Below are 14,565 nucleotides of genomic sequence, written 5' to 3'. Positions count from 1 at the left end.
ATTTCAATTCAGCTTTTGCCTTTTGAAGACAGTTTTTAAGATTTATTGGGGATGATTGGTCTTTTCAATTGACTGTCTAGTCCAACTACTTAAATGTTGTCTTTCTAGATGCCTCAAGTGATCAAGGATTCTCTGTTATAGTTATTGGGAACTTGAATGAGTTTGCAGCCTTCCATGAACTTTGGTGGTTTCCTAGACCACCAGCATTCTTTGCTTGGTCTGATATCAACCATTCTTCACCAAAGACTCAAAGAATTTTCTATGCAGATACCTGAATTCTTTCTTTCTGGATAATTTTCCCCTAAGTGGAACTACAACTTTCTAGTAATATTAGTCTCCTTGAACACTTTTTCCTGTCTTCCCAAATCAGCAATACTATTTTGTCCTTGCAATGGTTCTGCCCTTTTTTAGAGGTATATCTGAAGCATAGCTTCAGGATAAAAGCTGAGGGAAAAAATAGGGATCCCTTTGTTTTCTTTTGATCAGGATTTCACAGTTCTGACTTTGACACTATGACTGAAAATGGTTATTTCATTAATATTGACCTTGTGTGTGTACGTGTGTGTGTGTGTGTGTGTGTGTGTGCGTGCGTGTGTGTGCATGAACACATGTGCAGGTGTGCACCAGTCCTGGGGTTTGAAGGCTCAGAGCCTAGGCACTATCCCTGAGCTTCTTTTGCTGAAGGCTAGTATTCTGCCATTTGAGCCACAGCATTACTTCTGGCTCTTTCTGAGTAGTTTATTAGAGGTAAGAGTCTTATGACTTTTCTGCCGCCTGGTCTGGCTTTGAACCACGATCCTCAGATCTCAACCTCCTGAGTAGCTAGGATTACAAATGGAGCCACCAGCATCCAGCAATTTTGCCCATGTTTTTAAAAAAAGTTTTGTAGGGGAGGGGGGACCAAGATGGCGACGGGGCAGTAGGGAAACGCCACAGCTCTCTCCAACCAAAAAGAGAGTTCGAGTTCCAACGCTTAATCTCCCCAAGAGACCGACAACAACAAAAAGACGAACACTCAGAGAAAAACCAGAGGTGGAAAATAACAAAAAAAGAAAGAGAGGAAAAGAAGAATTTCAGAACAGAGAAGAGTGAAGACCCCTCCCCCAACCTTTACTGGCCGCGCGGCAGTGCGCCAAGCCGCCGGCCAGCCGGCCCGGCGGGGGCTGCCGGAGCCCCAGAGTCACAGGGGGCTGCTTGCAGATCACCAGGTACCGGATTGCAGAACAGCGGATCGCCAGGAACAGAGAAACCTACCAGCCGGGAGTCTCCACGAGGATCCCACCCCAACCCCTCACTCTCCACCGGAGCGGAGAGGCTCCATCCTGCCAAAGCCGCCCGGGACCCGGCACCAACAGTGCGACAAAGGGACCTGTAGGCAGACCACCCGCCTGATCGCGATCTCAACGACCCTGCGGGGACCGCCCAACCCAGCCCGCAACCACCCCAACTGAACTCGGATTGCAACAACAACTGACGACCTACAGGGTGAGTACCCCACAGGGGACAGTGAATCCCTCAAGGTAGACCAGAGCTGGAGGGAATCCCCAGACCCTGACCTAGACTCCCTACCCCAACACCCGGACCACAGGACCCACTAAAACTGGGAACTGTTCGAGAGCTCCACCAGCCGGTGGAGCACACTCTGCTGGCCAGGCCAGAGCAAGAGCGCCCCTGGAAGGGAGCTTAAATGCCCAAGCCAGGAACAGCGCCCCTGGGTCAAGACTACCAACAGTAGAAGAAATTTGAACTGTGTACCCCAGGCTGCATAACCTAGGTGGTATACACATTAGCACAGGCCTAACGAGCACGCTCCAGGCTGGGGCCGGAACCAGGCCCGGGGACCCGGCGCCTGAACAACACAACCAACTCCTCCCAACTGAAGTAAAAAGCTGAGCATACGCCTCAACAGAGGGGAGAGAAACAGGGAACAGCACTCCCCGGGAAGCACGCCTGTGACAACAAAAGACCTGGAGGCTCAGGACAAGAGAAGCCCAAACCCCACCAAAACTCCACCCATATACCCTAGGCTGGGAATTGGGCAACACAGGCTGCCAGCACCTGATAGTAAGCAGGAGCTCAGGCTGATAAGGCAGCTCAGCAATAGAGTGATAGTCTTGGATGTATGAGGCCCTGGATCTGATTTCTCAGCATCACAAAAGCAAAAAGGGTCAGAAGTGGTGCTGTGGCTCAAATGGTAGGGTGCCAGCCTTGAGCTGAAGAACTGAGGGACAGCACCCAAACCTAGAGTTCAAGCCCACAACCAGCCCAAAACAAACAAACAAAAACACATCAGGAGCCCATAGCAGACTCCAGTATTTGGGAGAGTGCATCCAGAGCATCTGATCTTCCCAATAGCACCCGTAGGAACAAACACAAGCAGTCTAGGCTACTCAACCCTTCCAAAGGCGGGAATTGCCAGCAATCTACAGCAGAGAGCTGAGAATCCTAAGTAAGTCAGAATAGCAGCTGGAAATAGGCTCCCAACAGAATCCAGATCAGGCACAGACTCTCTCTACCAATACAGAATCAGCAACCAAGCAAAGACAGACACACCAAAACAAGATTGAAGAGCAGTCTCCTGAACCCCCATGCGAAAATCACAGAGAAAAATCACAAGGTTTACCACTACCCAGGACAGCAAGCTCACCTCAAAAGCCAGCAGCCATGCAGGGGAGAGCCCCAGTGGGAGCAAAGCAGGAATGGAAGACAAAAGCTACATCCAAGGGTTGCTGGAGGCAATGACTCAAGAAATAAAGCGAGAAATGGATCAGAAATTGAAAGAGCACAAGGATGAACTATCAAAAGATATACAGGATATCAAACAAAAGTTGGATGCAAAAATAGAAGCTGCACAAACCTCAGTAAGAAGTGAGATAAACGCCAAATTAGAGGTAATGCATACTGATCTCACCTCATTGAGAGGTGAGATCAGTACTCTGAGAACCAACATTGAATCCATAAAGGGATCCATTTCCTCCATGCAAACCACAATAGAAGCCACGGTCAACAGAGTGAATGAAATGGAAGGTAGAGTGTCAGATACAGAAGACAGAATACACCAACTGGACCAAAAAGTGACAGATATGGAAAAATCACTCAAATTAAACCAAAGGGAAATTCAAGAGCAAGCAGATAATGCTAAAAAATTTAACCTTCGCATAATCAGAGTGGACGAAGGTGAGGAATTCCAGAGCAAGGGAATGCAACACCTATTTAACAAGATAGTCAATGAAAATTTTCCCCACCTCAAAAACGACCATCTTAGCTACATCACAAAAGCTTATCGAACACCCAACAAGCAAGATCCCAGGAGAAACACTTCTAGACACATTATAGTAAAAATGATGGATCTGAATAATAAGGAAACAATCCTGCATGCAGCAAAAATGAAGAAGGAGCTATACTACAACGGGAAAAAAATTAGAATCACTGCAGATCTCTCCACACAAACAATGACTGCAAGAAAAGCCTGGGAAAGCACCATACGAGCCCTGAGAGGCAATAACTGCCAACCCAGACTGATATACCCAGCAAAGCTAGCATTCACATTCGATGGAGAACTGAAAACTTTTAATAGCAAAGAAAAACTAAATGAATACATAAACATTAAGCCAGCATTACAAAGAATTCTAAGAGGGGGGACACAACCTGAAGAAAGCAACCAGGAACTGGGACCTGCCCCAAACAGGCATTACTCAAAGTCTAACTGAGCAAGCACAGGAGGAAAGGAAAGAAGAAAAACTTAGGAAAACGGAATGGCAGGGACAACAATGCATCTCTCTATACTTTCTCTTAATATAAATTGGCTGAATTTGCCAATTAAAAGAAAACGAACTGAGGACTGAATCAGAAAACAAGACCCATCCATCTGTTGCCTTCAGGAGACCCACCTCTCAGCCAAACATACAAACAAACTCAGAGTGAAGGGGTGGAAAAGGATCTACCAATCAAATGCCCCCAGTAAGAAAGCAGGTGTAGCTATCCTGATATCTGACAAAATAAACTTTTCATTAAAATCAGTACAGAAAGACAAGGACGGACACTACATATTAATAAAGGGAACAATCCAAGAGGAGGATATAACCATCATCAACTTATATGCCCCAAATATCGGTGCACCCAGATATGTCAAACAAATGCTCTCAAACTTACAGAATAAAATAGATCCCAATACGATAATACTAGGAGACTTTAACACACCACTCTCACCAAAGGACAGGTCTACCAACCAGAGGATTGGAAAGAAGCTACCGAATTAAGTGAGGCCATACTTCAAGCGGAATTAACTGACATCTACCGAGTATTTCACCCTAAAACAACACAGTACACATTCTTCTCAGCAGCTCATAGAACTTTCTCCAAAATAGACCATATCATAGTTCATGCAAGGAACTTAAGCAAATACAAAGGGATCGACATTATCCCCTGTATCCTATCTGACCACAGTGGAATCAAGCTAGCTCTCAATAACAAAGCATACCTCAGAAATTTCTCTAATACATGGAAATTGAACAGCACACTCCTTAACAATGCCTGGGTAACAGAAGAGATCAGAGAAGAAATAAAGCATTTCCTAGAACTCAATGAAAATGAAAACACCTCACAAAGAAACTTGTGGGACACAGCAAAAGCAGTCCTGAGGGGCAAATTTATTGCCCTCAGTGCCCACATCAAGAGAATGGAGACAGACCAAGTAAATAATCTCATGTTGCAACTAAAACAGCTAGAAAAACAAGAAAAAATGGGACCTAAAGCTACTAGACAAAGCCAGATAACCAAATTAAGAGCAGAGATTAACCAATTAGAAAATCAGAAAACCATAACCAAAATAAACCAAACAAAAAGCTGGTTCTTTGAAAAAATAAACAAAATTGATGGCCCATTGGCAAGATTAATTAAAAAAAGAAGAGAGGAAACCCATATTAATAGGATTAGGGATGCCACGGGAAACATCACAACACGTACCCAAGATATCCAAACAATTCTAACAGACTACTTTCAAAAGCTATACTCTCTAAAGGAAGAAAATCTGGCGGAAATGGATGCATTTTTAGAGAAATACAAGTTACCCAAACCGAGCAAAGAAGAAGTTAACCAATTAAATAAGCCAATATCCTATAATGAGATACAGGAAGCTATCAAAAGTCTTCCAACAAAAAAAAGCCCAGGACCAGATGGATTCACAGCAGAATTCTATAAGACCTTTAAAGAAGAACTAATACCCATACTCCTCAAGCTCTTCAGAGAAACAGAGAAGGAGGGAGCTATCCCAAACTCATTCTACGAAGCCAATATCACACTCATCCCCAAACCAGGCAAAGACCCAACCAAAAAGGAGAATTACAGGCCAATCTCCTTGATGAACACAGATGCAAAGATCCTTAACAAGATTCTAGCTAACAGAATCCAGAAACACATAAAAAAAAATACACTATGATCAGGTAGGCTTCATCCCAGAGACACAGGGATGGTTTAACATACGTAAGTCAATAAATGTAATCCAGCATATCAACAGAGCCAAGGTCAAGAATCACATGATTATCGCCACAGATGCAGAAAAGGCCTTTGATAAAATTCAACATTCATTCATGCTAAAAGCTCTGGAGAAAATAGGAATAGAAGGAACATTTCTAAAAACAATAAAAGCCATTTATGACAGACCAATAGCCAATATTATACTTAATGGGGAAAAGCTACAACCAATCCTCCTAAAATCAGGAACAAGGCAAGGATGCCAACTGTCTCCACTCCTCTTCAACATAGTCCTAGAACCCTTAGCCAGGGCAATAAGGCAAGAAAAAGACATTAAAGGGATCCGCATAGGGAAAGAAGAAGTGAAACTATCCCTTTTTACAGACGACATGATACTATACCTCCACGATCCCAAAAACTCCATCCCCAAACTTTTAGAAATCATAAGTCATTTCGGCAAAATAGCAGGATACAAAATAAACCCACAAAAATCAGTTGCCTTCCTATACACTGATAACGTACAGGAAGAGAGGGAAATAATGGGAGCAACCCCATTCACAATAACCTCCCAAAAAATAAAATATTTAGGAATTAACCTAACCAAAGATGTAAAAGAACTATTTAATGAGAACTATAAAAAGTTAAAGAAAGAAATTGCAGAAGACACTAGGAAATGGAAAGACCTCCCATGCTCCTGGATAGGCCGACTTAATATAGTAAAGATGCTAATACTTCCAAAACTAATATACAAATTCAATGCAATTCCTATTAAAATCCCAATGACGTACATCACTGAAATACAGAAAACAGTCCAAAAATTTACATGGAACAACAAAAGACCTAGAATAGCCAAAACAATTCTAGGGGATAAAGACAATATGGGAGGGCTATCCATGCCGAACTTCAAACTCTACTACAGAGCTATAATAACAAAGACAGCATGGTACTGGCACAAAAACAGACCCGAAGACCAATGGAACAGAATAGAAGATCCAGAAATAAATCCACAGGCCTACAGCCAGCTGATATTCGACAAAGGAGCCAAAGACATACAATGGAAGAAACACAGCCTCTTCAACCGCTGGTGCTGGGAAAACTGGGCAGCCACATGCAGAAAACTAAAAGTGGACCCCAGCCTATCACCATGCACCAACATCAACTCAAAATGGATTAAAGACCTTAACATTAAACCTGAATCTCTGAAACTACTGCAGGACAGAGTAGGAGAGACACTTGAACTAATAGGCACAGGAAGGAACTTCCTGAACAGAGTCCCAGGGTCACAACAAGTTGGAGAGAGACTTGACAAATGGGACTACCTTAAAATAAAAAGCTTCTGCACAGCTAAATCTATCGCAAGCAAGCTAGAAAGACAACCAACTAATTGGGAAAAAAATATTTACCAGCAATATATCAGACAAGGGGTTAACATCCTGTATATACAGGGAACTCAAGAAACTAATCCCTCCCAAACCTAACAAACCAATTACTAAATGGGCAAGGGAACTAAAGAGGGACTTCTCAAATGAAGAAATAAAAATGGCAAAGAAACACATGAGGAAATGTTCATCATCCCTGGTGGTGAAGGAAATGCAAATAAAGACAACCCTTAGATACCACCTTACCCCAGTCAGAATGTCCCACATCCACAAATCAGCCAACGACAAATGCTGGAGGGGATGTGGAGAAAGAGGAACCCTATTACACTGCTGGTGGGAATGTACACTTATACAACCACTTTGGAAAGCAGTCTGGAGGGTCCTTAGAAAGCTAAAGATTGACCTCCCTTACGACCCAGTCATACCACTTCTAGGCATCTACCCTGAACAACAGGAACCAGTATATAAAGACACATGCACCTCCATGTTTATTGCAGCACTGTTCGCAGTAGCTAGGATATGGAAACAACCTAGATGCCCCACCACAGATGAATGGATCCAAAAATTGTGGTATCTATACACAATGGAATATTATGCAGCCATTAGAAATGACAAAATAATGGCATTTGCGGGGAAATGGATGGAGCTAGAAGGAATCATGTTGAGCGAGGTAAGCCAAGAACGAAGAGACAAACGGTACATGGTCTCCCTGATAAGTGGATGCTAAATCCAAAATGTTAGGTGATACGACAAAACTAACAGGACTTAAGAAACAAAGAACTCCCGCTCATCTGGTTGAACCACTACTAAATATCCCCATGCTGCTGATCACAAATATGGTATATAACATGTGAACACTGTTATATATTACAGACTGTGGTAGACAATTTGCTCCAGGGAAGTTAGAATGAACTTGTGACTTTGAAATTATGTAATCACTTAATCACAATCAAAAAAAAAAAAAAAAGAGCCTCGGGGAAGGGAGGGAGGGAGGGGATGGTAGGGGGAAAACAATGGAGGGGGTAACAATGTTCAAGAGGAAGTGTACTCATTACCTCACTCATGTAACTGTAACCCTCTGTATAGTATCTTTACAATTAAAAAAAAAAAGTTTTGTAGTAGAATGGTAAAATGGGGCCTACTTGAACTCTGTCATAGCTATAAGTCATAGATGGTAGAAAATCTTGTATATATCACAAATTGATTAGTTTGAACATGCACAAAAGTCTTTATAAGTAAGTTAAGTGGATCATACCAATTTTTTTTATTTTTTTATTGTGAAAATACTGTACAGAAGGGTTACAATTACATGGGCAAGATAATGAGTACATTTCTTATCAAGCATTGTAGCCTCTTCCTTTGTTTCCCCTTCCCATCCCTTCCCATCCTCCCCCTGCCCCCCCCACTCAATACTCTCCGCTCCCCCTCTTCCCCCCCCCACCAAAGTTGTAAAGTTCGTTTTCGACATAACGATTTGTACATCTCATTGTTGCAATGGGTCCACTTGTATCCCTATTTAAACGATTTGTTTTCCCCTTCCTCTCCACAAATTATAACGACATCAAATACAGTGAAAGCAGGGGTTATACTATGGGGGAGGGACATACAAAGCAACAAAGAAATAATCTTATAAATGTGTTAGAAACAATCGCATGAAAGAAAAAATATTTGAATACATATCTTAGGGCTCATTTCCCTAACATCACCTTATCTGACCTTTTCTGCTTGACTCATACATATACTAGATATTACAAATAAGGGAAACCATGGGACCTATGTTTCTTTGGGCTGGCTTACTTCACTTAATATAATTTTTTACAAGCCTTTCCATTTCCTAACAAATGGGGCAATGCCATTCTTTCTGATGGAGGCATAGAATTCCATTGTGTATCTATACCACATTTTCTTGATCCATTCATCTACTGAAGGTTGGCATCTGGGTTGGTTCCATGTCTTGGCTATGGTAAACAATGCTGCAATAAACATAGTCGTGCTGGTAGTTTTAGTGGGGTCTTGTTTGTAAACATTTGGGTAAATGCCCCAAAGTGGGATTGCTGGATCATAGGGGAGCTTTATGTGGAGTCTTTTGAGGAACCTCCATACTCCTTTCCAAAGTGGTTGAACAAGTTTACACTCCCACCAACAATGCAGTAAGGTTCCCTTCTGTCCACATCCCCTCCAGCATCTGTTGTTATTAGAGTTCTTGATTTTAGCCATTCTAACTACAACTTTAAAAACTTGAAAAAAGAAATTAAAACAGAACTTAGAAAGTGGCAAAAACTCCCATGTTCCTGGATTGGAAAGATTAACATCGTGAAAATGGCAATACTTCCCAAGGCTATCTACAAATTCAATGCGATACCCATCAAAATTCCAACCTCATTCTTCAAGGAAATAGAAGAGGCAATCCAAAAATTCATATGGAACAATAAAAGAACCCGAATAGCAAAAACGATCCTCAACAGAAAGAACACTGCTGGAGGAATATCAATACCAAATTTCAAACTCTACTATAAAGCCATAGTAATCAAAACAGCTTGGTACTGGCACAAGAACAGACCTCAGGACCAATGGAATAGAATTGAAAACCCAGAAATGAACCTACAGACCTATAGCCATCTAATCTTCGATAAGGGAGCTAAAAAAATAGAATGGAAGAAAGACAGCCTCTTCAGTAAATGGTGCTGGCAAAATTGGTTAACTACTTGTAGAAAACTAAAGTTAGATCCTTATATATCACCCTGCACCAGAATCAACTCCAAGTGGTTCAAAGACCTCGGAGTCAAAGCTGACACTCTGAAAACATTACAGAATGGAATAGGAGAAACCCTAGGTCTCCTTGGCACAAGCCAAAATTTTCTTAATAGATCATACCAATTTTTATGCATCAAGAAAGGTGATTATGGTATTTCAAAACTAAATTTTTAATGGAAAGAAAACAAAAATTTGTGCTTATATTTGTGATTTAAGACATTACAATAAGTTGGCATCAAGACTATCACAGTAGGGGAGAGAAATCAGGCTCAACTCCAAATAGAGTTGGATTTTCAACCAATGAACAGGATGGCAGTCGAGAAAATTACTAAGAAGAGACACAAGAAGTATTTATAATTATTGTTGAAGCTCATTTAACAGAATTCTTGCTGGAAACTGCTGATCTTGTTATGCTCGAGACCCCCCCCGAAGACCACCAGAGACCACGACCAAAGCAAACAGCAAGCCTGAGCCTGGACTCACAATCGTCATTGATGCAGCGGGTCAGAGTTGCGAGCCCCGACCCCTTGTCCAGCAGGGTTTTTAATGAGTATGTAGCAGGGGGAAGGATGCAAGCTCATTGGTTAGGGGTATGATCATTTCCAGTAAGGGCAGGGACTTTCTAGCTTAGCAGTTACAGGATAGGTTAAATCATACATCATTGGTTGGATAAGTGGGGCTAACCACAGAATGTTGAATTATGTCTTGTCCTAAATGTTTTCTCTACAGAGTTGGGGGGAGAGACTGCCCAAATTCCTGGACTGGTCAGGGCAGCCTGATCCCTTAATAATTCTTACTGTTATCTTGCCTTGGTGCAGGATCTAACACTTACTTTCCAGTAACAGATGACAAATGTTTTAGTTTTGTCTGAAATTACTGATAAACTTATTTTTGGTCTCTCAATCTTATATTTTTGAAAGTTTTATTCTAAAGTTGTTATTTTTAATCATTGTATAAGATAGATGGACACAATTTCCCCCATATATTGTTTAGAAAAGGAAATCCTATGGCTAATCTTTCATTTTTTACAAAAATGTCTGTAATAACTATTCAAGCCAGGCACTGGTGGCTGTAATCAGGCCTGTAATCCTATCTACTCAAGAGGCTGAGATTTGAGGATTGTGGTTCAAAGCCAGCCCGGGGAAGGAAAGGCCGAGAGACTCCTTTTATTTTTGTCGGTCGTGGGGCTTGAACTCTGGGCCTGGGCACTGTCCCTCAGCTCTTCAGCTCAAGGCAAGCACTCTACCACTTGAGCTACAGCACCACTTTCAGTTTTCTGGTGGTTTATTGAAGATAGGAGTCTCACAGTCTTTCCTGCCCAGGCTGGCTTTGAACGGTGATCCTCAGATCTCAGCCTCCTGATATTCTTATCTCCAATAAACCACTCAGAATACTGGAAGTGGCACTGTGGCTCAAGTGATAGAGTGCTAGCCTTGAGCTGAAGAGCTGAGGGACAATGCCCAGGCCCAGAGTTCAAGCCCCACAACCAACCAACCAACAACAACAACAACAAAAGCTACCATGAGAAAAATCAAGGCTATGGAGAATTAAAATGTTATAGAGAATAACTAAGAGTTCTTTAATCCTTTGCTGGTTTTTGCTGTTTGTTATAATCTAGAATTTTATGACAAAAATAATTTAAGACTTTATGTATAACAAAGGAGGAGGCTGCAATGCTTGGTAAGAAATGTGTGCATTATCCTGCCCATGTAATTGTAACCCCTCTGTACAGTATGTTCTCAAATAAAATAAAATAAAATTAAAAAAAAAAGACTTTATGTATAAAATTATATCATGCTTCTAATTTTGTACATAAATTGCTTAAATCATTTCAAATATGTTTTAAAAACATTTTTTCAAAACTATACATACAAAAACATTATTGTTACTGTCAGGAGAGTTTTGGTCCATGGTGACTGGGTCATGGTACCACTTACTCAATAAAGTTATATTCTGCCAAAAAAAACCCCAAAACAATACAACAACAAAAGAACAGACCAACCAGATATCATGGATGGCTCTTTTATATAACTATGTGATAAGTGAAAAGTGATATCTAAATGTGGTTAAATTTGTGTTTTGCATGATTTTGAGACAGGATTTTGCTTGCCTGAACTGGCTATGGAGCCCAGGTCAACTGCAAATTCTCAGTTCTCCTGCCTCTGCTCATGGACTGCTGGGATTAGAAATTTTGTTTCTTAAGATCACCCAGAAACGAAACTCAGGTTCTTACTCTAATATTAGAAAAATGTCTTAAGAATGTGAACTCCATCAGCAAGATTGGAGCCGCCTTGTGAACACTACATCTGTTTAAAAGAAGAAAGAATGTATTGAAGTCAGTCAGCTTTCTTATGAATATTGATCTGGAAGTTTCATATATAACTTCTAGTGTGTCCCTTTGGCTAAAACAGTATATGGCAAGACTAGCTGAAATAATGTCGGAAAACATCTAGGGTTCTGTTACCAAAATGAAACCAAGTCAGTGGACAGTTTGCAGTCTCTGCTGTACTGAATGAGCTCGAGCATATTTTCATGTTAGTACCATTTGTAGTTCTTTTTCTGTAAACAATTCATTTCTTCTGTTTTTTTTTTTAATTACTTGGTCATTTAATTTAAATTTTATTCTTTGCTGTTGTTCAATAATTAAAGCTGTTAATGTAAAAATTTTTTAAATGCTCCAAAGTCTCTGTCTTCTCTCTTCAACAGATTACCCCAGCTATAACAAATTATGTAACTGACAAACTAGGAAAAAAGTTTGTGGAACCTCCACCATTTGATTTGGCAAAGAGTTATTTAGATTCGAACTGCACCATTCCCTTAATTTTTGTGCTGTCTCCAGGAGCAGATCCTATGGCCAGTAAGTGCAAATACTGTAAACTCTTAAGAAACTGCAATGAAAACATTTTGTTTCAATCATATAACATGTTTGTTATTTAGTCATTAATCAAGTTACTACCTGAGTGTGTTTATAGGAAAGAAAATGGGAATTTTCCATTTTAACATACATCTAGACAAATCAGAAGGTATATTTTATAATTCTAGAATAAGAATTATTTTTCATGTCTCTTGTAGGCCTGCTGAAGTTTGCAAATGATAAATCTATGTCTGGAAATAAATTTCAAGCCATTTCACTGGGACAGGGACAAGGACCAATTGCAACAAAAATGATTACAGCAGCACTAGAAGAAGGAACGTGGGTTTGCCTACAGAACTGTCACCTTGCTGTCTCCTGGATGCCCATGTTGGAAAAAATATGTGAAGAGTTTTCCCCTGAAATTTGTAATTCATCCTTTAGACTTTGGCTCACAAGCTACCCATCTCCAAAAGTATGTTTGATTTTATTGAGTTCAGCGTATTTATCTAACTGTCATACTATGTATCTTAATTGAGTTTTAGAGTCTACAAAAGTAGTTCTGGAGTCCTCTATATATTTTTTAGCCTGATAGCATATATATATAGTTTTAGAGCTCAGGATTGCTATCTTGTATAATACTTTCCACTTATTTTGTCTTAGTTTCCAGTAACAATTTTACAGAATGGGGTAAAAATGACTAATGAACCTCCCACGGGTCTTCGGCTGAATCTCCTTCAGTCATATCTCACTGATCCAGTTTCTGATGAACAGTTTTTTAATGGATGTCCAGGAAAAGAACAGGTACTAATTAGTTTCTGAAACTTTAAGCAAGTGTTTTTACAATGATTAGATATACAAGTTATATAATTTTACAATGATTAGAAATTTTATGCAATTTGTTTTTACACTTTGTGTATTTCCTAACAAGAGAGTTGTTCCTAGATTGTTCATCATCATCATCATCATTATATTTTATTTTGTTGTAAAAGTGCTGTACAGAGGGATTACAGTTACATAAGTAAGGTAATGAGTACATTTCTTGTCGAATATCGTTACCTCTCCTTCCTTTTTCTCCCAATATCCTTCCCCCATCCCTCTCCCCCGCTCCCCCAAAGTTGTGAAGTTTATTTCCAACATAATGTCTTGTGAGTGTCATTGTTGTATTGGGTCACTCTTTGTCCTTGTTTCACCATTTTGTTACTCTCTTTCCCTTCCCCGAATCAGATAAATGTATATACAAGATGCAGGGTACCAGAATCAAATACAGTGACTACTGGGGATAAACCAAAGGGAAAAAGAAAAAAACAAAATAAAATAAAGAACTTGATAAAAATACATTGACAGCAACAAGGCTCGTTCATTTTATCCCAATACTTTTTGTTCTACTTATAACACAATACACAGTGAATTTCTTTTTGTGGTATGGGGATTTGAACTCAAAGCCTTTTGTTTGTCAGGCAAGCGAGTCTTATACCATTACAACCTCACCTTCAGTCCTTTTTGCTTTTGTTTTTTATTTAGATAGAATCTCCTACTTTTTTATTGTGAAAATAAAATTACATGAGCAAGGTAATGAGTACATTTCTTTTCAAGCATTGTTGCCTCCTCCTTTGTTTCCCCTTCCCATCCCTTCCCATCAACCTGCCACCCCCCTCCCCGGCCAAAGTTGTAAAGTTCATTTTTCGACATAACGTCTTGTACATCTCATTGTTGCAATGGGTCCACCTGTATCCCTATCTCCAACTTTTTTACACCAGTATCCTTAGCCCACAGACCACCTATCTATGCTTTCCAAGTAGTTGGGATTGGAGGTGTGAGTAAAATAAATATTTTTGAACAAATATATGGTTGTTCTAAAGCTGAACAGAGACTTCAGCTAGATACGAGTAGAAATCTATTTTTACATAATTTATTCACTCTTTCAACAAATATATGCATTAGATACTTTCCTAGGTACAAGATATAAAGTAAAGACAGCAAATAGATTCAAAGAAATCTGCTTTCATAGAACTTAAATTATACTGGTAAGATCATGACATATTAATAATGTTTTCAAGCTGGGCATCATGGCTCATGTCTGTAATCTTAGCTACTCAAGAGGCTGAA

General features: G+C 40.2%; 1 protein-coding gene across 1 annotated transcript in view; it reads left to right on the top strand.

Annotated features, from left to right (window-relative positions):
- Positions 1-14,565, top strand: part of Dnah12 (dynein axonemal heavy chain 12) — a 159,757-nt gene that overhangs the window by 118,244 nt on the left and 26,948 nt on the right. The window contains exons 63-65 of the mRNA XM_042679922.1: positions 12,312-12,462; positions 12,678-12,931; positions 13,120-13,260. Coding sequence (XP_042535856.1) covers positions 12,312-12,462; positions 12,678-12,931; positions 13,120-13,260 — 546 coding nt within the window. The remainder of the gene's footprint in view (positions 1-12,311; positions 12,463-12,677; positions 12,932-13,119; positions 13,261-14,565) is intronic.

Source organism: Dipodomys spectabilis, unplaced genomic scaffold (genome assembly GCF_019054845.1).
Source record: "Dipodomys spectabilis isolate Male_0828 unplaced genomic scaffold, ASM1905484v1 ptg000054l, whole genome shotgun sequence".
NCBI classification, from domain to species: domain Eukaryota; kingdom Metazoa; phylum Chordata; class Mammalia; order Rodentia; family Heteromyidae; genus Dipodomys; species Dipodomys spectabilis.
This window is presented reverse-complemented; position numbering and strand designations above follow the sequence as displayed.